The sequence below is a fragment of the Protopterus annectens genome, chromosome 9.part0, assembly GCF_019279795.1.
Source record: "Protopterus annectens isolate FY-2018-M chromosome 9.part0, PAN1.0, whole genome shotgun sequence".
Lineage (NCBI taxonomy): Eukaryota > Metazoa > Chordata > Ceratodontiformes > Protopteridae > Protopterus > Protopterus annectens.
In genome coordinates, this window is record NC_056743.1 from 700277043 (window position 1) to 700303408 (window position 26366).

Here is a 26366-nt window from a genome sequence, read left to right on the forward strand (position 1 = left end):
GATTGGGGAATTTTGGTTTAGGGAGCAATTGTGGAATTTAATTTTATTGACTAGGACAAGAGTTAAGGGTTATGGAGCAAGAGGGAAATTTAGGCTCATGAATTGACTGGAGGACTTTTAGAGAATGAAGTTTTAGGCTGGAGTTTGGGACCTGTCTGAAGTTTTATGATGAAAGATTGGATTCTGGTATGGCTATGTACCTTTGTAGGTTTGGGCTGTTGTAGGCTATGTAATTTAGTTGGATCAGGCTAATGGGACATGAGGCACTTACTATTTCAAGCAATAAGCAAGTCAGCCACAAACTGAAAAGCATGCAAGCTCCTGTAGATCAACAAATGCTACTAATAAGAAACATGACAGCAAAGAAATATTTAGCAAGTAATGTGGAAGCAGAGATTATGTAAACAACTGATTAGAAAACAATATATATAATTCAGACTTCAAAATCTGAACAAAACATTTCAAACAAAAGGGAGTTTCTACATAGTTTGCCACCCATGTTTATAAATAAAAATCCGAATTACATGTAACCCCCATCATCAGTCTAACAAAGATAAAGTTTTCCTACATTTATTTTATTTTAGTTTGTTTACAGTTTATTAATCAGGTAGGTGGACTGGTCAAATTGTCCCTTTTCAGCCATGGTCCAAGTACATATGAGCAAAAATTAATTTTTAAAGCAAATGTAATAGAGTAAATTGTTAAAGAGAAACTAGCTGAAAAAAAAAAAAAAATATATATATATATATATATATATATATATATGTATATATATATATATATATATATATATATATATATAGGTCCCCTTCAGATGGTCAAAGTTTGACTTTCATATGGACAAGACCATATGATCGAACTTTTAAAAGCTCGACCAGTCTGAATGGGGATCTGCATAGAGTGCGGAAAGGGAAGATTTCCCTTTACTGCGATATAGTGCAATCTTGGAGTTGATATATTTAAATAGTGGAGAGTATGGGGGCACAGCCTCCCACGTGGGTGGGGCAGGGGGGCTTGCCCTCCTGCTAGCACTGTTTAGTTTTTTTTTTGTTTATTTCTTTTTTTTTCACATTTTCGAACATTCAGATGTTTGATCATATGGTCTCTACCATATGAAAGTTGAGCATTTGGATGTTCGATTATGTGAAGTATACATATATATATATATATATATATATATATATATATATATATATATATATATATGTGTGTGTGTTATTTTGTTTGGCTATATAAGGTCATGCTTGTTGGAATATATTTTACTTTTTCTTTTGGCAGCTTTGACATAAGCTATTTCTTGGTATGTTAAAAAAAGAAAAAAAAATCATTTTCACTTTTTGTCCAACCGCTTTTCTTTTTTCCCTAATTTCAGAGTGGAAAAAAATGACTTCTAAGTGAAAGCCACCAATAAATAACTTCTGGCCTCTATTACACACAAGCAGATTAGCATTTAGCACTTTGCATTTAGGGAAATCCATTAATGAGTCTCACAGTTAGTTTGAGAACAAGACTACAAATAAAAAAATGCATTGCACTTAGCTATGCCTGCTTCTTGTGACACTGGCGAGTGTTACACCTGCATAAAGAGTATCAGTGGGCTGCATTAGCCCATGGTCTGTCTCACACAATAGCAGATCAGGACTAGGACTGGTTGGAGATTAAGTGGCATAGCACAGGAGCCCTATTCGGTCAGATTTATTAAATCACTCTAAAGTTGGACATGCATATATTTTTTGATTTGATGGATTAGTTCCTATGGTTTTCGATAAATAAGAGATTTTATTTATGATATGAATAGACATTTTGCTACATCAGTCACAGAAATAGAAATTACTAGAATCGCGTTTGATTAATAGCATAAAGATTTTGCATTATTTCTTTTGTGAAGTTTATCTAGACATGATGGGACTCAAAAATATGAATTCATAGTGGCAAGACTTGAGTTGATATAGTGCCAATTTTGCCCTAGCACATTGATTCCACATAAAAAAATGGTATAAACAAGAGATCTCTGGGTGGGTAAACAGAAGCAGGAGCTATGTGTCTATTAAATATGTTTCCACAGCAATGACATATCCAGTTGAACTCATGTTGTGGAACTGGATGCATTTTCATAGGTAAGGGCATCCTTACACACTTTGCCTGGTTAGTTTTCCTTACTTACTGACTCCTCTTACCATTTGGAATGGTGTTGTAGTTTTGGGGTGTACTGTTTCATTTTAAAGTAGCCAGAAATAAGTATCTCAGCAAGGTACTGCAGATGAAGCTAGAAAATGCTTTATTTCCAAAATAAGTAACATGCAGAGTATTACTGACTCACACAGCATGGCACTATATTATCACCACAGTTGTCATTATCTAGGCTAGAAACTAATCGTCTGTAGCTGCATCATGCTACACAGCCTGCTTGCATTACACTCTAAGCACACTGAGAAGTGTATTAAATAAATGAATCTAAAACAGCAGGTGTACCCATGTAGGCTCAAAAAATACATGTGAGCAGCCCAGGGCTCACAGTACATTTAATAAGCTACTGTAGTGGCAGAGGTTTAAAGGAACAGAAGAGAAGGCCTAATAAATGAACCACTGGCTGGTAGAAAAGTACAAGAAATGAAGAGCTTGATGTAAAGAAAAAAAAAATACTGAGAAAGGGAAGAGTGGCAGGAAAACTGGGAAGGCTGGGAGGACGTCATACAGTTAACAACAACACTAAAAGTGATGCAATCACTGCAAGTTAACAGCTGAGAATCATCCACAGATGGTGCTGTACAACATTAAGACCAGAGAATTAAAGTAAAAAGAGTAATGTCAGGTTCTGTGACCACAAAACAGAGAAGTTGTGTTCTGCACATGGGCAAACAAAACATGCAAAGAGGCATCCAAAGAATGGTCTGCAGGACAAGGCAAGACTATAGAGAATAGTTGGAAGATGTATCTATTTATCCTGAATTTAAGAAGAGAAATATGTGAGAAAAGGAAAAGAAGACAAAGTCTGTTGGCAGTCGGGGAATTCAAAGCTACTCAGCAGAGAAATGGAAAAGAAGAGGAACAAAGAAACCATTTAATGCTAGGACCAACTACTTGGATGCACTGAGGAAAGTTAAAGGGAGATGAGAATTAGAGGTAAAGGAGACAAATAGCTTAGGAGATTGAAAGAGGTAGGGGAGCACTATACTGTCCTAAAGACACAGAAGCAGGGAAGAAGAAATAAATGCAGCCAGGAATGGAGGGGGAGGGGAGGTGGTGAAAGAAAGGAGAAAACAGAATTGACAGTGAAGCAAGATGAACAATCCACTGAGGAAAGAAGAAATTAAGGAAGACAAGAAAATGAGATGAGGATAATTTATGGAAAAGATGCAGAGAAAGACCCCTGATGTAAGACAGTGAAATGCTGCATTGAAAGTGTGGCATGTGCATGTGTCTTGTTTCTATTTCTTACCTTGGAATGAAAAAAAAAGTAAGGAAAAGTTAAAAAGTAGAAAGTTTTCTTTGTAGCATATGGCCTGTACTCTGTGCATAGAACTGAAATGTGTCCATATGAAGAGGTAAGGAAAGTCTTTTTTTTTCCTGAAAGATGTCGGCTCAAAATTTATAGGAGGCAGCTCACTCTTAACAGTAATTCTTTTTTATCCTTAAGGTAGTAACTTTCTTGAAGACATGTATCCCATAAAAAGCTCTCATGCTGGAGTTTTCTAGCAAAATGTTAAAAATAAAATATGATTTACTTTTGAACAACATTATCTGCAAGGAATTACTTTGCTGAAATTTAGCTGTACTGCAAACAATTCACACATTGAAAACCTCCCAATAAGTAACAAAATGGTTAATCTCATTTAAACTCAGATGATAAACAAGTAACTAATAAATTTACCTCAAAATGTAGTTTAACTAACACAGCTGTGATTAAAAGTAAAACTGTGTTAGCAAACAGACATGAATTACTTCATGACTTGCAGCCACTAATGCCTGCATTGCTATGCCCACTACTGCAATCCATTCAGTTTATTAAAGGCAATACAAAATGCTAGCTTGATGAGTTGCAGTGTGTAAGCTTCAACTAAATGAAGTGGCTGTACACTTGAAACTGAGAGGACCTTATCGTGAACTCTGATATTTGAAAAAACATCCTAGTGACAGAAGACTGCTTTCTCTTTTTGAACAAAAATACTATAGCATTAGATTGCCCATGGTTTCACCCAGAGTATAACACACTAATACAATGTCGGACTCTGATACTGCTGCAGAAGGTAACTGTTGTTTCTCCATTGCTGCACAATAGCTGAGTTGGTTGCATAATTTAGGAGATGAAGTGGGCACAGCCCCTATAAAAAAGCATTTTACTTTTGAAGCAGTTGTCGGTTAGAAAACTGATTTCAAGTTTCTGCTGCAATCACTTGATAAATAACATTTCAGAAAAAAATCCTACCTGAGTCTTGAACCACAAAAGGTATTTCAGTGTCTGACTTCAACCTCCTGTAACAAACCCACCCACCAACATGCTCTGCCCAGAAGCGAAACATATTAGATCTTGGTATAAATGAGAAAAATGCTATGTGTTTCTAAAGTATTTCTGGGGGGATATGCAAATATATAAACTAAGTTGGTCAGTTGTGTAGATTACGACACATTGTCTTGGTTCATGTAGGTATGGGCAGGGAACGGGTGACTTGAATGGCAGCCCCTTGCAGCAAGCAGTAGTTAACCATTAATGTACCCAGATTACCTCCCTCTCAAATCCTCCCCTAACCATAAAACCTCATCTATGACACTAATCTTAAAACCCTGACCTAAACCCTAAAAACCTCTCCCTGACTCTAATACTAAAATTATGTCCTTGACCCTAAAACTCAGTTCTGACCCTAATCCTAAAACCCCATTTCTAACCCTAAAACTTCATTGTTAAGACTAATCCTAAAATCCTGTCCTCCCTGGCCCTAATACTACCTCCTCTATGCCTAATGCTGCTGCAGTTACCCTTTAAGCAGATAGCAACTAGCAACAACTTGCCACGTATTCCTGCATCAAAGCCATGGCACGTGGAGTTTACTACTGCATATCCCAATGTGTCCTAATCTGCGCAATCAGTGTAACATATTTTGCGTTCATATTTCAGAAGTAAATAAGCCACAAGTTATGTCTGAAGGCTTGTAGTTTTAGTGAACTCTTTGCACTTGTCATTTATGGACTTGATGCATGCTATTCATATGTGTTTTATGATAAGATTAGCAGCTAAGCAAAGAAAACTGAACTTACAGACAGACTTTGGGAGACATAAGATAAAAAACATTGCCGGAGAATAAACCAAATTGTTTTGAAGTAAAAAAGTTAAACACTTAATGAAAAACATATGTGCTTAATTTTGGGCTTTTCAGCATTTGGATATATTTGTAAAACAAGTAAAAATAACTTATTTACCCCACTCTTTAATCAGTACTGAACTCAGACTGCTATGCTCAACATGGCAGGAGTATTTATTCTCATCTTGCAGCTCAGTCACTATCCATATCTTGACGTAGTATGTGTCATCACTGTTTCGCAAAATTCCAGTTGACATTGCTGAGTCTACTCGAATTTCTCCATTTTTAATAAAACATACATCAACGTCTTTAGGGTAAAAGCCAGTGACTGTACAAATGATCCACTTCTCATTGGAGTGTGTTTGGCCAGTTACATGCACCACTGGTTTATCTAAAAAAGAGAAAGTGGAATAAATAGTTTAAATACTGAGCAGTACACTTGCAGAAGCACATACACACATATGCATACATTTTATATATATATATATATATATATATATATATATATATATATATATATATATATATATAAGTCTGAAAATACAAAAAGCAAACTTCAAATGATAAAAAACAGAGAATGGAAAAAAAACATTAAAATGCTAAGAACAAATAACAAAACATTGAATCCTTCTGTCCCACTCAAAAAAGCCCTATATCAGAACCCCCCCCCCCATATACAGACACACAAACACACATACATATACACACACACACACACACACACACACACACACACACACACACACACACACACACACACATACACACACGGCTGAAAATACAAAAGAGCAAACATCAATTGATAAAAAAAGAGAGAATGGAAAAAAAACACTAAAATACTACTAAGAACAAATCACAAAACACTGAATCCTTCTCTCCCATTCAAAAAAGAACTATATCGGGAAAACCCCCCATTAGAAATCCCAGATCAAGCACCGTCTGAATACTTATCTTCCCAACTACTCTTTCTGTAGTAGATTTTATTAATGTAATCTGTAGGGTCAAGAATAGTGCAAGGGTATGGTTAGAGTTGTGTTTTACAGCATCACACCTCTGTAACACCTTATAGGATCATAGGATCATAGCAGATTACTAGGCTATCAATCCGCAGGTCATTTAAATCCTAGCCATTTTATCCCAATATAATACCATAGAAATGTTAGTTAATAACCATGATTGCATTTAGTAATAGCTGCCCATGTCCAGGAGGGTTGTGAGCACTATTCCTAGTAAGAATTTATGATGCCCCATCCACTCGTCCAGGTTCTTTTTGAACAGTGTCATAGATGTGCCCTGGTTCACGTCAATAGGTAGCCTATTTCAAAGATGCGGCAGTTGCTGGGAGATAAATATGCCCCTCCAGCATGTCGTATTTAAGTTGCAGGCCATATTTAGGTCCCTGGAATAGGTGGCCCTAGTCACATTTGATTTACAGATATGCAGCAAGTTCATTAGGTTTGGGTCAGAGATTGCTCTGTAAGCCAGGCATAAGTCTTCCCTAAGAAGTCTATACGATACAGAGTAAATTGACAGGGACTACAGTCGGTCTGTGTATGGCATGTGCTGGAGTCTATTGATCTTATTTGTTAGAAAACTCTGAGGTCTCTCCAATTACTGCAGGTGCTTTGTACAGTACATGCCGAACGGGGCGTTATATTCTATTATGGGCCGAATTAGTGCCCAGTATAGAGGGGTTATAACCTCTTTTGCTCTCAAGGCGATGCCTTTACTAATCAAGTGTGCAACATAGAAAGACTTCCTTACTATAGTAAACACACAGTGATCGAAGTCAGGGTCAGTGTCAACTTGTTATCCCAAGTCCCTTACCACTTCGTGGGTACTTATGTTATTGTTTTTGATTTGATAGTGTGAAGGGACATTCTTTGTGCCTAAGGGAATGATGATGCATTTCTTTGCATTCAGTTTGAGACTGTGACTAAGACACCAATCAATGGTCTATGTAAGACCCTCCTGGAGTATCCTGACATAATTTGGGGATTCAATAATTAAACCCAGTTTGCAGTTGTCTGCAAACTTGGTCAGCTACAACCTCTTAGTTTTGACCTGAACTTCTGAGAAGTATATACAAAGCAGTAGGGGGCCCAGCACTGACCCCTTTGGCACCCCACTGGTAACAGGTCTGCTAGTTGATATGGAGTCACCCACTTTGATAGTATATGCCTGGTTTGTGAGCCAGTTGGCAACCCATTTTACATTCAGTTTCCTAAGTTTATTGGTAATGCCAAAGTGTGGGATTGTTAACAAATGAAACAAAACAAACTAAAAAAACAATAATGGATAACTTCGAACCAAAACGACCACTAAAATACCAAACGAAAGATGTGCTACTTTAATAACTGTTAAGTGCTTTTTGTCTCACTGATAGTGAGACTTCTTCAGACATTTCAAATTTCAGTTAATTACATTTTTAAAAACATTTCTTAAAAGTCATGTGCATACAACCACCAATAAAATGTCCTGCTTCATTAGCTCAGCTCATTAATTAATTAAAACCTCATAAAAATCTATAAAAATCTATCTACTTAAATATTGTTTAGTATCTAAACAAGGCATTACATGTGAAAATTGCATAAAATCAACCAAAAACATTTTTTTTAAATGCATCCAATGAATGTCTTATACATGTGTATGAATCCAGCACTTTTTCTACAAGGTATGATTATGCATCCACTTGAAATCGCCTTACCTATTCTTATAAAATTTAATCAAATAAACTTACTACACACCTGGCCTATAATTTTATGTTAATGAATTTTTACCTAATAATTCATTCATAACCATCTTTATTTATTTAGTTATTTATTTATTTATTTGTTAATTATTATTAATTACTACTTATCTAGACAAACTCTTCAATTTCAAAATGCATGCTATAAAATAAGAATCATTTAATCCTGGATTCAAGCATGCCCTAGTACGTAGCTGCCAGTAAAGTTCTAATCTTTCTAACAATAATGAGAAAGGTCCTCTTACGTCATTAAACACCTGGTCAATATCCCTGAATTTAAATATGTGGTTTGCAAAAATTTCTATATGTCTAGCCAATGCATTAACTCGATTCTTTTTCTTAATACTATAGAGATGTTCATACACTCTTTCTTTTAGTTTCCTATCGGTCTTACTGATATAGAAAGAAGCAGGGCATAACTGACGCAATGCCACGTATACCACTCCTTTAGAATCACAATTATATTTATGCTTGGACTCAAAATTTGTTCCATTGATGGTAAAAAAACTTTCCTACATCCATATACATACAGTATGAACACATGCAACATTTGTTCATACCTACATTTGTTTACATTTTTTATATGGTCCAATGTCTTACTCTTGGTTTCCAGCATATTCTTCAGATTATAACCTCTCTTGAATACTACCTTAGGTACTTGTTGTAGTTTAGTACTCAAGAATTGGTCAAAAATGATCAATTCCCAATTTTTCTGTATTATATCTACGAGGTCATACACATTTATACTAAACATTAGTTATAAATGCATTGGTATCACCTAATTTATTACTTGTAGTACACGTTATAGTTATTTCTTCTTGTGTCTCTGCCAATCCATTTGGTCTTAATATCGGTTTATAAATGCCCTTTGCTCTTTTTACTTGAACTTCTTTACTTAGTTCTTTTACCATATCAAGTGGGTATCCTCTCATTAAAAACATTCCCTCCAACTTTTCACACTCTGCTATAAACTCTACTTTATTGGTCACCAATCTTGCGCCCTCACCAGTTGTCCCTTAACTACTCATCTCTTTTAGTATGTTGGGTGACAACTGGTGTAGTGCAAGAAGCTGTTAGAATAGGTTTCTTTTCTAAATATTCTAGCAGTAAAGCTCCTGGTGGTATAATCTTTCCTTAAGTCTACATCTAGGTAGGCTATTCTATCTGAACTGAAACAGTGTTTGAATTTTAAAAAAATGAAGTTGTATTGTTGAGGAATGTAACCAACTCGAGAGCTACACTTTCATCTCCTTCAATTAGTATAAAAATGTAGTCCAGAAAATGGGTATAAAACTTAATATACTTAGATGTTTGTAGTGCTTTATTAACTTATTCATTTTCCCAATAAGCCATTACTAAATTTAAAAAAAACTTGCACCACAAGGGGATCCTATGGCCACACCAATTTGTTGTAAGTAAAATCTGTTATTAAAGGTGATATAATTGTTTGATAAACCAGATCCAGCAATTCTTCTGCTAATGTAATTTCAGTCTTAGGTGCTCCCATTCTCTCTAGCAGGATACTTAGCCATTCTATACCCTCCATATGTGGCATGGACGAGTATAGATCCTTTACATCTATGGTTAAGAAATTTAAATTTTCTTGAAATTTCACCTTTGAAATATTACTTAAAAATGACCAGGAATTCCTACATATCTGTGGCTGTTTAACTACATATTTCTTAAGTATTTGGTCTAAATATTTGGCACAAGCATAGGTCACGCTATCTCTAGCGTCTACTAATGGTCTCAGGGTGGATCAGTAGAATTTTTATGTATTTTGGGTGTACCAAATAAAACAGGGATCTTGGGGGCTGGCATGCTTAAGTAATTGTACATATTTACATCAATTCTTGCTTCTATAACTAATTCTTCCAAATTACATTTTAATCTGGAATATGCTACATTCAGTTCATTTAATGTCACTTCCTTATAAGAAGGATTATCCAGCAATCTTTCCATCCTCAAAATGTAGTCATTATTATTCATCATAACCAGTCCACCTCCTTTATCTGGTTTCATAACTCTTAACTGCAGCCTCCCCAATTAATTTCAACGCTCTCTTCTCATCCCCTGTTATGTTGTTCCATCTAATGCATTTAGATGTATTAAAATGGTTGTAAAAATCCAACTCACACATCTTCTCAAATAGCTCTAATGAAGAGTGTAGGGGTGGAGTATATGTACTAGACACATATAATGTGTTAGTTTGCATTATCCCTTCCTCTAACAATACTCTGAAGTTTAGCTTTCTAATGAACAATTTTAAATCCACAATAGTGTCAGCAATTCCAGATTTTCTAGCCAGTACAAAAGTTTGACCTTTTGATAATACATCAGCTAGTACACAATCAACATCATAACTAGAAAAATTATAAATTTTAAAGTCACCTTGAGTGTTCAAAACAACCTTAAGTCCATTTCTATTAGTTCAATTAGTACAATTTCTATTAGTTCCGTCGTGGGAACTGTTTGGATTTTAAACTGTAAGATACTTGTGGGAGACCCTGCCTCAGGTTGTAACCTGAGGCTTGTCTCTGAAAATTTTCTGTCCCACCCTGACTTGGGACAGGGACAGAGAAGCCTATGGGGCAGGGTTAGCTTATCCTAAACCTCCTTCATCTCAAGTAAGACCAGAACCTGGAAGGACAGAAAATAGGGGTAACCCTGTACAACATTATAACAACAACTCAAAAGACCATCAATTTCGAGGAGGTTGTTGGGCTAATAACAACAATAATAATAATATGAGCAGAAAAGAATCTAACATGTAGAATCAAATACATATAAAAATGTAAAAAATGTAGGTATGAACAAATGTCGCATGTGTTAATACTGTATGTATATGGATGTAGGAAAGTTCTTTACCATCAATGGAACAAACTTTGAGTCCAAGCATAAATATAATTGTGATTCTAAAGGAGTGGTATACGTGGCATTGTGGCAATTATGCCCTGCTTTCTATATTGGTAAGACCGATAGAAAACTAAAAGAAAGAGTGTATGAACATCTCTATAGTATTAAGAAAAAGAATCGAGTTAATGCATTGGCAAGACATATAGAAACTTTTGTAAACCACTCATTTAAATTCAGGGTTATTGACCAGGTGTTTAATGATGTAAGAGGAGGACCTTTCTCATTATTGTTAGAAAGATTAGAACTTTACTGGCAGCTACGTACTAGGGCATGTTTGAATCCAGGATTAAATGATTCTTATTCTATAGCATGCATTTTGAAATTGAAGAGTTTGTCTAGATAAATAGTAATTAATAATAATTAAATAAATAAATAAACAAATAAATAAATAAAAATGGTTATGAATGAATTATTAGGTAATTCATTAACATAAAATTATAGGCCAGGTGTGTAGTAAGTTTATTTGATTAAATTTGATAAGAACAGGTAAGGTGACTTCAACTGGATGCATAATCATACCTTGTAGAAAAAGTGCTGGATTCATACACATTTATAAGACATTCATTGGATGCATTTTAAAAAAATGTTTTTGGTTGGGTTTATGTAATTTTCACATGTAATGCCTTGTTTAGATACTAAACAATATTTAAGTAGATAGATTTTTTATAGATTTTTATGAGGTTTTAATTAATTAATGAGCTGAGTTAATAAAACAGGACATTTTATTGGTGGCTGTATGCACATGACTTTGAAGAAATGTTTTTAAAAATGTAATGAACTGAAATTTGAAATGTCTGAAGAAGTCTCACTATCAGTGAGACAAAAAGCTCTTAACAGTTATTAAAGTAGCACGTCTTTTGTTTGGTATTTTAGTGGTCTTTTTGGTTTGAAGTTATCCATTATCGTTTTTTAGAGTGTGGGATTGTGTCAAAAGCCTTTGCCAAGCTGAGGTATGCTGTGTGTACAGATTTGCCCACATCAATGGTCCTGGTCACATTTTTGAAAAATTCCACCAGATTTAATTAACAGGCAGGATCTGCCCTTGATGAAGCCAAATTGGGTAGGATCCAGGGTTTGCAGGTCACCTAAATCTGTAGTTATGAGGTCCATAATGATACGTTCCATGGCCTTACAAATGAGGCTGGTCAGGCTTATGGGTCTGTTGCTAGGCCATCTTTGTGGAGGGGAATAACTGTTGCGGTTCTCCATTCTGCAGGAACAAAGCCTGTGGTTAAACTGTGATTGAAAAGGGTATTTAATGGTTCATGTTTTAGCCTGTTTAGAAGACAGTCTGGGATCCCATCTGGTCCCATAGAGGCTGTGCTTCTTGTTTTTTGCCTTGGACAAGGCTTTGATGACCTGTTCTTCAGATATGTAGGATTGGAGTGGAGTTTGGGGAAAGGTTTGTGATAGGTTTGGAGGGGATAGGGGAGGGAAATTTTCACCAAATCTATCCACTAGCAGGTTTTCTATCTCTGTGGGGTCAGTGTGTGTGAGACCATTGGTCACCAGTTCTGCACATGTTTGGGTCCTCCTACCTTTTAGGCTATGTACGTAGCTGTAAAAGGCCTAATGGTCATCCTTGGCTGTGCTAGTAAGTTTTTCTCAAAGAAGTCCTTAAAGGATTTGACAAGTTGTCTTATTTGTCTGTTGAGGCTGAGGAGGGTGCTTTTCCATTGTTGGGTCTCACCTTTGTTTCCATGGACTGCAACATTTTGTGTTTATTGTAGAGTTTGTTGATGCTGGATGTCCACCATGGTGGCTTATTTTTACTTGGGGTTCTGGCTTTGATTCTTTCTGGTACAGCTGAGTCTATACAGTTATGCAAGTGATTGTACAGGTCTTTGTGGTTACCATTTCCAGCTGGGGTGGGGCTCAGAATGCAAATACCTTCACCTACGAGTGTATAATTTGCTTTGGTAAAGTTGTTTAGTCTGATTTCATCCTTTGTGAGTTTTGATGTTAGTGCCAACTTGAAGGTGACTGATTTGTGGTCAGATTTAACTAATGAGGGTCCGACAACTGAAGCAGTGAATCTCTTTGACGTGTTAGTGAGGACTAGATCTAGTATGTTTGCTCCTCTTGTCAGGGTATGAACAATTTGTTCCAGGGCATTTGAGTTAACAAAGTCAAGGACCTTTTGCACTAGAGAGTTAGGGCTATAACTAGAGTGTTTGGTAATATCTGGATTGTCTCCAGTTTTGTCAAGTAGGCTCCATTCATGTCATGACCCATGGAGGGGGATTTATAACTGGCTATAATTTGAATGGAGGTCTTACCCACCATAAACTGAACTTGGAGAAACTCCATGGAATTGTCCAGTCTAACTAGTCGGAGGTGAATTTATCTCTAATATAGATAGAAACACTGCCTTCTTTGGTTCTCAGATGTTCATTTTGCAGTCTTAAGTTGTGGAAGGCATTGTAGCCTTGCATGGCTGGGGTACTCTTTGAGGCCTTGAACCAGGTTTCTGTGACTGCACAGACATCTACATCTTCCAGTGATAGAAGTGCTTCCAGGGTATGCAGTTTTTGGTTTACGCTCCTAGCGTTTAGCAGCATGGCCCTTATTTTGTTATGATTGGCAAATTTCATGTCAGTAAGTTTGTTTTTGAGACCTTGCCTAAAAAAGGCACAATAGGGGAAGCAAGAGCCTTTGCCAGCAGCCAAAACGTAAAGATGCCAGGTGCAAACCATCTCTGACAAAGCAGCAATGTTTGTTGACCATGGCTTCTCAGGTTGACAGGAACTGGATCCCCTTTAAATGACACCAAGAACTAAGCCAATTATTGAAATCAATCATTTTTTGTTTATACTGTGGCATCATTCTAGGTGAGGGTAGTATGTTGCTCAAGGCTAAGGACATACCAGCCTAGGACATGTACTCAGAGAGCTCAATCTGTTGACTTCTTCTTTATGAACTATGACAGAGTTATAATGGTACTTGTTGCTGAGAGACCTGAGTGCATGCGGGATCTGACAAATCCTGGCTTTTGACCGGCAGCTGACAGTGACTTTCTCCTTGTCCAACCTGGTGAGTGGGACATCTGTGTGTCTCACTACTGAGTCTCCAGTGACTAGAAAATGTGTTTTTGAGAGTTGCACCTTACAAGCTTGGTAGGTGAGAAACTGGTGTTGCTATGTGTCATCATGGGTGCTGTGGGAACTGTGTTTGTTGTACCAGTCTTGTGTGTTGGAGGTCTTAGGTGTCTCAGTAGGTTTTTTGACAGAACCTCCGCTTATGTTGATTTTTGTGTTAGATGCATGCTATGAATATGAGTAGTGGTATTATGTGTGCATGTGTAGTGGATGGTGGGGTGACAAGCTCTTCCATGTTACTGTTTTGGGTGCAAGAGAGCATGGATTCAAGATTTTTGGTGTAGATACCTCTCTCACCCTCTGTACTAGAGTGAGTTATCAGTAGAGGGGTGTCAGTGTACATAAGATAATTGCTACACTGCCTCAAGAGACAGAAGTCAGCAAGGCTGGCAAGAGAAACAAGAGTGGTCCATATGTCCATAATGCTAGGTTGAAGACTGTTGCCACTAAGGGGGGCTTTTCAGGATCGATTAAGGAGGAACTCAGTGGATAGATATTTCTGAGGGTTTTTTTTTTTCTTTTTTTTTGGTAGTATAGTAGGTTCAGTTCACTAGCAGTATTTCTTTGACCAGTAAAGTACTAAGGATGAGAGCTATACTAATGTCCTATAGCTGTAAATAAGGGACAAACTGTTGAATTAATCTGTCCAGCTATGGCGCACAATTGTGCGGCAGTGCACGATGTGCAAACAAGCAGAAACCTGTTCAAGTGCAGGGCTTAAGTACCAGAAGCTAAAAACTTGAAAAAATTTTAAAAAGGTTCAAAAGGACCAATGAGGATGCTTATTCCAAGCCCTAGACCAACCAGCCTTCACCAAACAGGTTCCAATCAACTCAATCCTCTCACTAGAGTGCAGAAAGTCCCCTTCCAATCCAAGATGGCCTGGAAAATGTGCTCAGAACAAACAGCCACTACAAACAGACCCAGATGCAGCAAACCTGTATCTGGACTATGCTACAGCTGCTAGCTACCCTAGTTTCAGCAGGAACCATTAGAGAATGTTTAACACAGCAGAAAAATAGCAGTGAGATACAAAAAAATTAAACAGCAGAAAATCAGCAAGGAGATTCTAAAGAATGTTTTAAACAGCTAATATATCAGTTATTTTAACACTGCTTGGTGGGAAAACCAGAACAAGCAAAACAGATTGCTTTGCAACAGTGAAAAACACCAGCAAATACCTAACAAATGGTGAAAACAGCAACAAAATTTGATTTAACAGGCAGGCAAGGCAGACAATTGCAGTACAACAGTGCAGATTAGTACACAGTATATAAATACAGTATTAAAGTAGGCAACAGGCAACAAAAAAGTGCAGCAAATAGTATAAATAAGCAAAAAAACAGGCAACTTATGTTTTCTTGGAAGCTCAGAAGCCTGTAGTCGCCTGGTGTTTCAGCTAAGTGTTGTGGCTGGTAGCCTACCTCAGTTCAGCTTGGTACAAACAAGTATGTGTGCTACCCCTAACCCTGCTCCTAAGCCCTAACCCATCCCTACACATTACATCACCAAAACCCCTTTACCTAACTGTACCGCTGCACAAAAGGACACAGAATGCACACAACACCAGATATGCACGACACTAATTCTATCCCCTTATGTAACCCTTACAGAAACCCTAACCATCAAACACCTTCATACATGCACACTAATCACTACAACAGGATCTTGCACACCTTCACAATCGCCACGTTTTTAGTCCACCATTTAATTTTCCACCACTTACCTCTGACCCAGCCATTACAGTCGTACAAAAGAGCATTCACTCATTTATGCAGCCACTCTTTTTTTCTCCCGACAAGCTTTTCTACTAAATGATTATTCTATCTTCGGAATTTTATGTGTGTATGTGTGTGTCTCTGTGTGTGCGTTTACGTGGAAGTTGACATGCAAAATGTTGACAAAATAGAAATGACAAAGAAATTTACAAATTTACCAAGCTAGTTCTTACTGAAACTTCGGACAACTGTCAACCATCGGTTTTATTGACCAAGGTGTTTTGACAAAACAGCTGTTAGCAATATTGAACTTTGACTGCAATAAGCATTCTTATCTATCTATCTATCTATCTATCTATCTATCTATCTATCTATCTATCCATCCATCCATCCATCCATCCATCCATCCATCTATCTATCTATCTATCTATCTATCTATCTATCTATCTATCTATCTATCTATCTATCTAATCTATCTATCTATCTATCTATCTATCTATCTATCTATCTATCTATCCATCTATCTATCTATCTATCTAGCTATCTATCTGTCTAACTATCTGTCTAGAAGCATAGTGGTTACTAGTCCATTTCAATGTGCTAGCTCAGTAGCACAGATGGCTCAGGCAACATAGCGGTGGATGCACACTTTAAGGATATTAATCCAGAAATGGGGAAGGAGGTTAAAGTTGATCAGGGAAAGAAGCACACAAAGACATTTAAAGTCTAGTACCCTGATGAAGACAGACCCTGGGATTCAATAAGCATTTTTTCTGTGCAGTGTAGCCGCTCCTGCACAGAATATGGCCGCCGAGCAATCCAGTAAACTACTGTTCTGACATGCACGAGCCTGCTTACACTATTCCTGCATGGATACCACTGGATAATGCTAATTACCTCATTTGCTGGTGAAAAACATGCAAATGAGGTGAATTAGTGATTCAGCAAACAGGCAGGCATCTGTGCAAGAATAGTGTTAGTTGCAGAAATGTATTCGGCTATTAGCCGAATACATTTCTGCAAAAATTAAAACCGAGGCATGACAGCTGAAATAAAAGTATGTATTATAATCTTTAGGCATGCCAATGGCCAAATATATGTTAACTGTCATGGAAAACTGTTTCATTTTTATATAAATAAAAGGTTTTTGGTTTTTTTTGGACGATTTCGGCCATTTAAGCATAGGGCAGTGGCGCGCAAAAGGGATTGTGCCAAAAAAAAAAAAATGTGAAAATTCAATTTTCATGGGAAATCTGCATTTTGCTATTTTAATCTATGGCATGCAGAATCAAAACAATACCAGGGAACAGTGGTTGTTAAGGGGAAAGGCTCTGGGGTAGTGCAGTAACTATGGACTAAGGCAGTAGGGTATGCAAATGAGGGGAAATTTACTGACTCACAAAAATATTCTAAGTGCCAAACTGCACCTAACCATGTAGGTGCTATAACATGATCGTGTAAGCAGGAGGAGCAACAAACATGAAAAGGGTGTGTGTCATGCATGGTGTAAGCACACTGGAGCCCTATGGCCCCCAGATAAGCTTAGCTAAGCACAGCTAAGCAAGAGGGTGTGTCTGAGGCTGTATTGACTTATTCCATGAAATGAAGAGCATGTTCACATCCAGGGAGGGCAATTTCTTTGTGTTTACATTAGCTAAATGGGTTTGTGCAGTGAGCACCAGGTCTAAAACAAAACAAAAAAAAATGGAAATAGCAGGACTGTTTACATTTGGGCACTGGGTCTGCGCAGCAGGCCTCGGAGCTTAAAAATGGGAGGAAATGGAAAGGGGAAAAAAAGGAAAAAAGGGAAATAGCAGAATAAAAGCAATCAAGAACAAATTACATAGCTAGCAGGTGGAATACATCATAGTCAGCCAATCATACAGGCAGCATCTGTAGCACAACAGTATAAACTATGTAAACATTTTACAGTCTAGTTTTCCCACAAACACTGCACCACTGGTGTACATAAGCAGGGTAATTTTAACTGGAAAAATGTTAGGGGCTGCCATTGCTTTGATCCATCAGTATGTCCTAGAGGCTGAGGGCACCGAGGAGGATAATGTTGACAACCTCCACAGACCAAGGAGGAGGAGAAGAGTGTTCAGACCCAGGGTAACTTACCAGGGGCTACATGATCTGGAGACAGTACAGCACTACAGGATGGACAGAGACATACTTCAGCAAATCATCGAGCTGTGCCAGCCTCAACTCAGATCTAGACCCAAATGAGGAGAACCCATCCCAGTGGATACCAAGGTATGTGTAACCTTAAGAATACTAGCTACAGGTACTTTCCAAAGACCTACTGGGGACATCATGGGGAGGTCTCACAGGCACCTGCATCCAGTGTACTCCACCAATTCCTGGATACCATGCTACCACATGCCGGTGAGCACATTTACTTCCCCAACACCCATAAGGAGAGGATCAGCAATATGTGTCTCTTCCACCATGTAGCAGAATACCCAGTGGTACTCACTGCGATAGACTACATGCACATCCACATCAAAACACCACCTGGTGAACAGGGTAGAGTCCACATAAACCACAAGGGATTCTCCTCCGTCAACTGCCAGGTTGAGTCAATGCTTAGGGCATTATCCTGAATGTGTGTGCTGTCAGCCCTGGAAGCTATCATGACTCCCACATCTGGCATTTGTCACAGCTGTACCAGGCATTTTCCAGTGGGGGCATCCCATATGGCCATCTGGTGGGGGATGCTGGCTATGCACTGGAGCCATGGATGATGACACCCATCAGAAATGCACACGCACCCACAGAAGAACGCCATAATAAGGCACCGTCACAAACCAAGATCATTATAGAGCATGTGTTTGGGATGCTCAAGTCATGGTTCCACTGCCTTGACATATCTGGTGGAGCCTTGCAGTACTCTAAAGCCACATGTGCACACATGTTCATAGTTTGTGCCATGCTACACAACATGATCTTGTGGAAACAACTGCAGCAGCCACAGCACGGGGAAGGGCCACACAGCCCACCACTAGTGCCAAGGTCCCCACAGGCACAGAGGCACTCAGAGGAGGAGGCCCCTGAGCCTGTTCCTGTAGGCAGACAGAGGTGTGCCCAGTATGCTCAGGCACTGACAAAGAGGCAATGCATAGCACACACACACTGACACTGTAGGGACTGCAGGGACTGACACCTCTCTCTGACTCACACACACAGTAAAATAGATGACACACACATCACATTACCTGTAACTTACCATGTATAGGCAGTGTACTGTGTGCATCCAACATAGGCAGCCCTCAAGCACCATCCTCACAACTGCCTCAGGCACAAGGTAAGTCAGTCTTCTTAACAATAAATGAATGGATTAGTATGTTTTGGTAGCATATCTATGGTAATACTACATGCATGCAAGGGAATGGGGTGGCCTACTGGGATAGCAGCAGACAACTGACAGCTATGTGGGACACCAGGGAATGTTTGCCCAATACTGGCCTCCCCACACTATGCAGTAGTACCCAAGGTGGCAAATTCCACTGCAGTATATGTGTGGGGACAACTAACTGAGGGGTCATAGGTCACAGGCATGGATGTCAGTGTGGGGGTCCCATACCCACCCCAAAGACCCACCACCGCAAGTCAGCTATAGAAAACCAGAGGGAAATGTCTGGCAAGGGCCCACAAATGGTGGCAATGTTGAATTACCCCCCTACAGACTCACACAGTGATAGCACAACAGGCCTCGTAGTTGCAGTAAGGCTATGAAGGGTAAGAAGTCTGAAACTCAAATGTATGCCATTACAGTCTGACCTGTGATCTTTACTGATATGCCTCTAGTCCCCAAGACAGAACGCAATAGTATGGTAAATAGAACCAAAATGTAAAGCAAATATCAGCAGTCTGTGCAAATGTGTATAGTTGACAGGTGTGCCCCCCCCCCGTATACCCACAGAAATGCAGTAACATGTATGTTTTCAGGGAAATAGCAGCATAGCACACATTGGCAGGGCTGTCCCAATACACATGAAAACATGTTGCCTATCCACAATATGCAGGGGTCAATGAGCTATGTGTATGTGTGGTTAATACTGTCAGGATCTGGCCAGCACGTTCTCCTGGTAGTCATCTTGTAGTGCCCTAGGTACAGTACCATCTTTGACAGGGCCACATGCAGATAACTGCAGTGCCAACTATTATGCATGTTAGTGACACCCACTGCTCTGCCACTGACATACCTGGAAGTCACATTGCTATGTGGAATATACTACACATATAATGGACATCTTAAAGGCTGTGTAGCCGAGGTGCTAGGGCTTTTGTGAATACAGTGCTTTTTGGTACTGTTGCCAGTGGTTATTTTCAATAATCTTTTTGTCTTATGTTTGCTCTTACATATAATGGACATACCTGCACAGTAGAATGCACTCTGTACCCACACCCATAACTCCTTACCTCTGACAGCAAGACGTCTAGACAAGGGCAGAAATAAAACTGGGGCATAGGCATGTGTTGCAAATATTGCCCTTACATACTGAGAAAGTTGGTAGTGTGAGGGTTTTGCAGTAGCAGGAATTGTCTGAAGGTTATGTAGTCTGAAAAAGTAATGTCTGTCATTATTTTGTAACATCATTCTTCAATTATATGTAACTAACTTGCCATACAAACACAAGTTACGTAGACAGGATGAAACCTCTAGCCAAAACCTGGACAACCTGCCAAAAAATGTACAGGTGAGAGATATGGCCACACAAGGATGTGACATCTCAGGTTAGAAAGATACCACACAAGCAGGAGATCTCCAGCCAGTATATCACCAAGTTGCTGGACTGTTTACACAGTGTGTCATCACTCAACTGACTGCAGCCACACCTCACAAATGGCCTTGTTGGGCAATAATCTACATAGCTGCCCTCATAATATTGGTCTATGCATAATACAACTAGTATTCCTCTGGTAAAGCACTGTGATGATCTGAGGAAGTCCAGCACTAGGTAATGACACAAGACATTGCAGTGTCAGACTACAGATATGTCAGAAAATGTCTGCTAAACAAACCCAGTACCCCAAGGAAAGTCCTGTGTACTCCTGAGAGGTATGGCTGTAGCACAAAAAACCCTGGACTGGAGTACACCTATCTCTGGAATGGAGTCCCTGTCTAACTATAGAAGATCACAATGGGCATGCTCCTACACTTAGAGAATCACAGGACATGGAACCCACATCAGACTATATGACTGTATTGTGTATATATATATATGTCTGTGTACACAGACAGCTATGTACACCTTAACTGTCCCCACACACACACATCAGACAGGATTACCCTTAGCTTGCTATATGTGGCCCATATGTGATATATCTGCATCTGTTGTGTGAGATACACAGACATATATATGGGCAACAGAAAACAACATATGTCAAGCATACACAGACACATAGATGTGAGGAAGTGAGAAACAGACCATGATAGAGAGAGAGAGACACACACACAGGGGGGGACACAGACAGAGTGAGTCACACACATGGATACTGTGAATGGTATATAGTGATGTCCTGCTGTGGACAGTAGAATACCAGTTGTAAGCAGTTGCACATGCCAGCATAAAAGGTGAGCCCTATCATGTAATAGTACTGAGGTTGGGTTTATAATATCACATCACCTGCTTGTATATGTGTGTGTGTGTGTGTGTGTGTGTGTGTGTGTGTGTGTGTGTGTGTGTGTGTGTGTGTGTGTGTGTGTGTGTGTGTGTGTGTGTGTGTGTGTGTGTGTGTGTGTGTGTGTGTGTGTGTGTGTGTGTGTGTGTGTGTGTGTGTGTGTATGTGTGTGTCCATAGGTTTAGGTATTAGGAGACTGTTCCCACTCAGTACACTTGACATTGCCCTACTTCACAAGATCTGCTGCTGTCATTCACCTATCACCCCTATAAGATCTGTAGCACATGCAATAACTGCATAACACTATAGTATAAATAACTAGATAGATAGGGGTTCTAATCTCAGTACTGGCAAGTGTGTGTGACAGTTGTGTGGACGAGAGTCAGGGAGTGTGTGTTTGTTTGTAGGCAAAGCAGTTTTAGGCCATTCCCACCCACAAAACTTCCCAGTGCCCCACTTTATCAGTCCTGCTGATGTCATTCCCCTTATCAGCATGTTTGGCCAGTTGTCAGCCCAGTAAGCTTCATAGTGCATGCGATAACTATGTAACACTATAGTACAAATCACTAGATAGGCAGGGGTTCTATTCTCAGATCCATCAAGTGTGTGTGTGTGTTTGTAAGAAGAAGTATTTTGATATGTTTCCCAACCAGTGCCCTACTTTATCAGTCCTGCCGATGTCATTCCCCTTATCAGCACTTTGGCCAGTTATTAGCCCAGTAAGTCCCATAGTACATGCGGTAACTGTGTAACACTATAGCACAAATCATTAGATAGAGAGGGGTTTTACTCTCAGAACTGGAAAATATGGGTGTATACATGTCTGTGTATGTTTGTAAAAAATATTTTGATAAGCTTCCCACCCAGTGCCCTACTTTATCAGTCCTGCTGATGTCATTCCCCTTATCAGCACCTTTGGCCAGTTGTCAGCCCAGTAAGCTCCGTAGCAAGTGTGATATCTGTGTAACACTATAGTATAAATCACTAGATAGGCAGGGGTTCTACTCTCAGATCTGGCAAATGTGTGTGTGGGTATATAGGTGTGTGTGTGTAAGTGCGGATGTTTGTAAGAAGAAGTATTTTGATAAGCTTCCCACCCAGTGCCCTACTTTATCAGTCCTGCTGATGTCATTCCCCTTATCAGCAACTTTGGCCAGGTGTCAGCCCACTAAGCTCTGTAGCGAGTATGATAATTGCATAACAGTATAGTACAAATAACTAGATAGGTAGGGGTTCTAGTCTCAGTACTGGCAAATGTGTTTGGGTTGAGAATCATATTGTATGTGAGTTATACCATTTTGAGTTGTGTACCACCTTGTACACTTCCCATCACCCTACTTTACAAGGCCTGCTGATGTCATTCACCTTAGAAGTACCTTGCGATAAGGTGAAATCATATAAGCTCAGTGGCGTGTCTGACACTATAGTAGAAATAACTAGATAGGTAGGGGTGCTAATCTCAATAGTGGCAACTGTGTTTGTGTTAGAATGATATCGTGTGTGGGTTATACCATTTTGATATGTGTACCATCCATGCCTGTTTACCACCTCCTAATGGCATTACTTTATATAGCGCGTTAATGGCATCTGCCTCACATGCAGCATTTTAAACCATTGTACAGGCCAGACCAGTCATCTGTACAGATGTCTATGGAATATCTGGATGTTTGCAATCTGTATGTGGTCTGTGTTCCCTAACAATGGCCATGTATGTGATATTGTTGCCAAATAGGTCCCAGTTGGTGTACTGACACAAATGCCAGCATCAGCTATCATACCTGAATGAAACATCATGCTGATACAGCATCTGTTACCCTATCCCTTGTCCAGGCTTGTAGGAGCAATAGATGACTCCAGTTGCTATTTCTGGTGGGCTATCTCACCATCCATGTAGGCATTCATAACATTACGTGTTGTAAGAGGTAGTGGGTTATGTCCCATGCATATAATCTATGTGGGGCATGTCATGTGTATGTAGCACTATAGTACATTAAAGTGGATATGTAGGTTTATGAATCTTTCTATTGCCAACTGTGTTTGTGTTACTGTATGCACATCCCCTGTGTCAGTCTTTACTGTGTGTATGTAAAGAATATACCATTATGTCTCCCTGTTCCACCTTGTGAACTCAGGAATACATACCACAAAACTGTCATACACAGTACCATGCATGCCCTCACCAACTGCATCAGGGTTCAGTGTATGGGAAAAAAATGACAGGGGCAACAGGTGCTGACATGTGAATCTGTTGCAGTCAATCTAATGGCTAAGGTTGTGAGGGACGTACTGACAGTACTCCAGTAACCTGTTCCTTATGTATGAGCCTGTGGTACTACACAACACTGACGTGACATGTCTGAAGGCTACCTGTCTGTGACAAGGGGTATGTACGCAAGGTCACACTGTTTGACAACAGTGTCCATCACACACTGTTGCATGCATATACACCTGGTAAATGTACATATAAAGCTGTACCTTGGCTAGGAAATGGTCAGCGTATTTCCACTCTGCCATACTCCACATTGGTAATGTCTGCAGGGCCACAGCCTGCAGACACACAGATGCCTGGAACGCAAACAGAATACATGTCAGACTACATTCAGTCAGTAGTACTAACAGCAATAATGCATCATGGCAAATAAGGTGCATACACCTTTATATGTACCCATAACAAATGCAAGCAGACAGCACCTTACACAGTATTGCATAGCTACACTGTACTATATTCACACTGTGTATCAGACCCATATTAGCCTGTCTCTGCATTGATGATATGGATGACAGGGATGTGGCACAGGTATCATCACATGCACAGGGTGTGTTGTGGGTTTGCCAGAGGCCTAGGCTGGGCCATACGGTTGACATCCATGTGTGTGTGTTTGGAGGGGTATCCTAATAATGGGCTGTGCAGAGGTGCTGTGTGTGTCTGGCTGTGACCTGTCTGTGATATAGATGTGCATGTGTATGTATGCATACAGTCACACCATGTGGCTGCCCTACATAGGGGTATGTTGGACAGCTGTGGAGCATACATGGCAGGCTGTCCAGTTCAGCATCTCTGGCCATGAACACATGAACTGGTCCTGCCAGGGGTCTCACTGGCACCACCAGACCCAAGGCCAGATGCAGTACTGCTTCCTGATGCTGACTGATGTCTGCTGGGTCTGTGTCCCTGACAGGACCAGCCAGGACCATGTGCCCATGGCCTGTTCCATTGTGATGTGGACAGCAACCCACCTTCAGTAGTGCTGGTGTCATGAGAGTGTGAAGATGCATGGACCTGTAGACTCTCAGCTGATGTTGGTGCTGACCTACATCCACGTAGCCAACGCCCATCTCCCACCACATGCTCTAGCACAGACATGCCACTGTCAAGGATTACCAAGGTCTCACCCCACTGTCTATTCATGACCTCAGTATTTTGGCGTGTGGCCTCAACAAGGTCATGTATGTTGCCATGTAAATCAGGAAGAGTTGCATCCACCACCCTGAGTATTTGTCTGGTGTTGCATTCACTACATACCTGTGCATCCATGACAGCCTGAAACATGCATCTGGTGACACCTGCTGTGGCACTTGTGATAGCAGCTTGAGGAGCAGCAGTCCTCCTGTGAGCACCCCTGTCTATCCGCATGGGTGGGACCTCACCTGCAATCTGTCTATGGCCAGTGTCTACGCTCACACCTGCCATAGTCACCACACTAGCCTGTCCCATGCCACCACCTGCTAACTGTCCATCATCTGTGGCTGCTGGGGATGGGCCATGTGTGTGTGGGCATTGTGACTGTGTGTGGGGACATTGTGGATGACTGTGGGATGCCAACCAATGGCACAGATTCAGCTCCTGACAACACCACCTGTGTCTGACTATGACCATCATCATTGCCAGAGTCTGCAGAGACACTGACATTTGATTCTGAGCGTGAGCGACCATAACCACCATGACCACCTGTGGGGGAAAGACAACATATGCAAATTAATACCTGCACTATACTGTTTGTTGCTAAACATGCACATGTGCACACACGCACACATACGCACACACACACATGCACAAGTATGCACACACATGCATGTACACACACGCATGCACACACACGCATGCATACAGGCACATACAGGTGAGGTGGCAGACAGGCATTACAAAGACCTCACAATAGCCAACTGGTGACATTCACAACAGTCAGACCACTACATACACACCCTGGATAGGCCCTCAAAATCATACAGTGCAGCCCTTTCCACTTAATGTCACTACTTACACTTCTGTGATATGTGAGTAGTGTTAGTAGGTGATGGGCCTTCAAGTAGCACACATTTAACCCATGTACACATAATCCCTGTTCCCCTGTATAGCACAGTGGCAACTCCTACAGAACATACCTCTCAACTGTGCACAGTGTTGCTGAATGTCTACATGTGTGACTCATATTTCTGGTCTGTTCGTCATAAATCCTGTGTTTGTCTGACACATTACTGGGATGCTGTGAGGACTGGTGTTGCTAATTAATGAGATATTTTGAGTTTCACACTTCAAAACCTGCAGTACATGTATGTTACAACAGAACCGGTTACACTAACAACCTTCTAAGCTTACAGTGGATATTATAAGTGTAGACACCCCTGTTAACATGCCATATTTGTTTGATATATAACATGAGACCACAGAAATCATATGATAACATTTCTCACCTTTAATGTGACCTATAACCTGTGCAATGCAATCGAAGAACAAACACATATGTTAGGGGTAACATGTAGAAGTTGAAATATGTACAATAGGGTGGTTGCATGACAGTGCACACCATTAAACTAATACTTTGTTAAAGCACCTTTTGCTTTCATAACAGCAGTCAGTCATCTTGGGAAGGTGTGTATCAGCATGGCACATTTCAACTTGGAATTATTTGTACACTCCCCCTTGCATAAGCCCTACAACTCTGTCAGATTTGAGGGC

The 26366-nt window shown here is 39.9% G+C and overlaps 1 protein-coding gene across 1 annotated transcript in view; it reads right to left on the minus strand.

Annotated features, from left to right (window-relative positions):
- Positions 1–26366, minus strand: part of LOC122810575 (class I histocompatibility antigen, F10 alpha chain-like) — a 316486-nt gene that overhangs the window by 184229 nt on the left and 105891 nt on the right. Inside the window, exon 4 of the mRNA XM_044082154.1 lies at positions 5416–5688. Coding sequence (XP_043938089.1) covers positions 5416–5688 — 273 coding nt within the window. The remainder of the gene's footprint in view (positions 1–5415; positions 5689–26366) is intronic.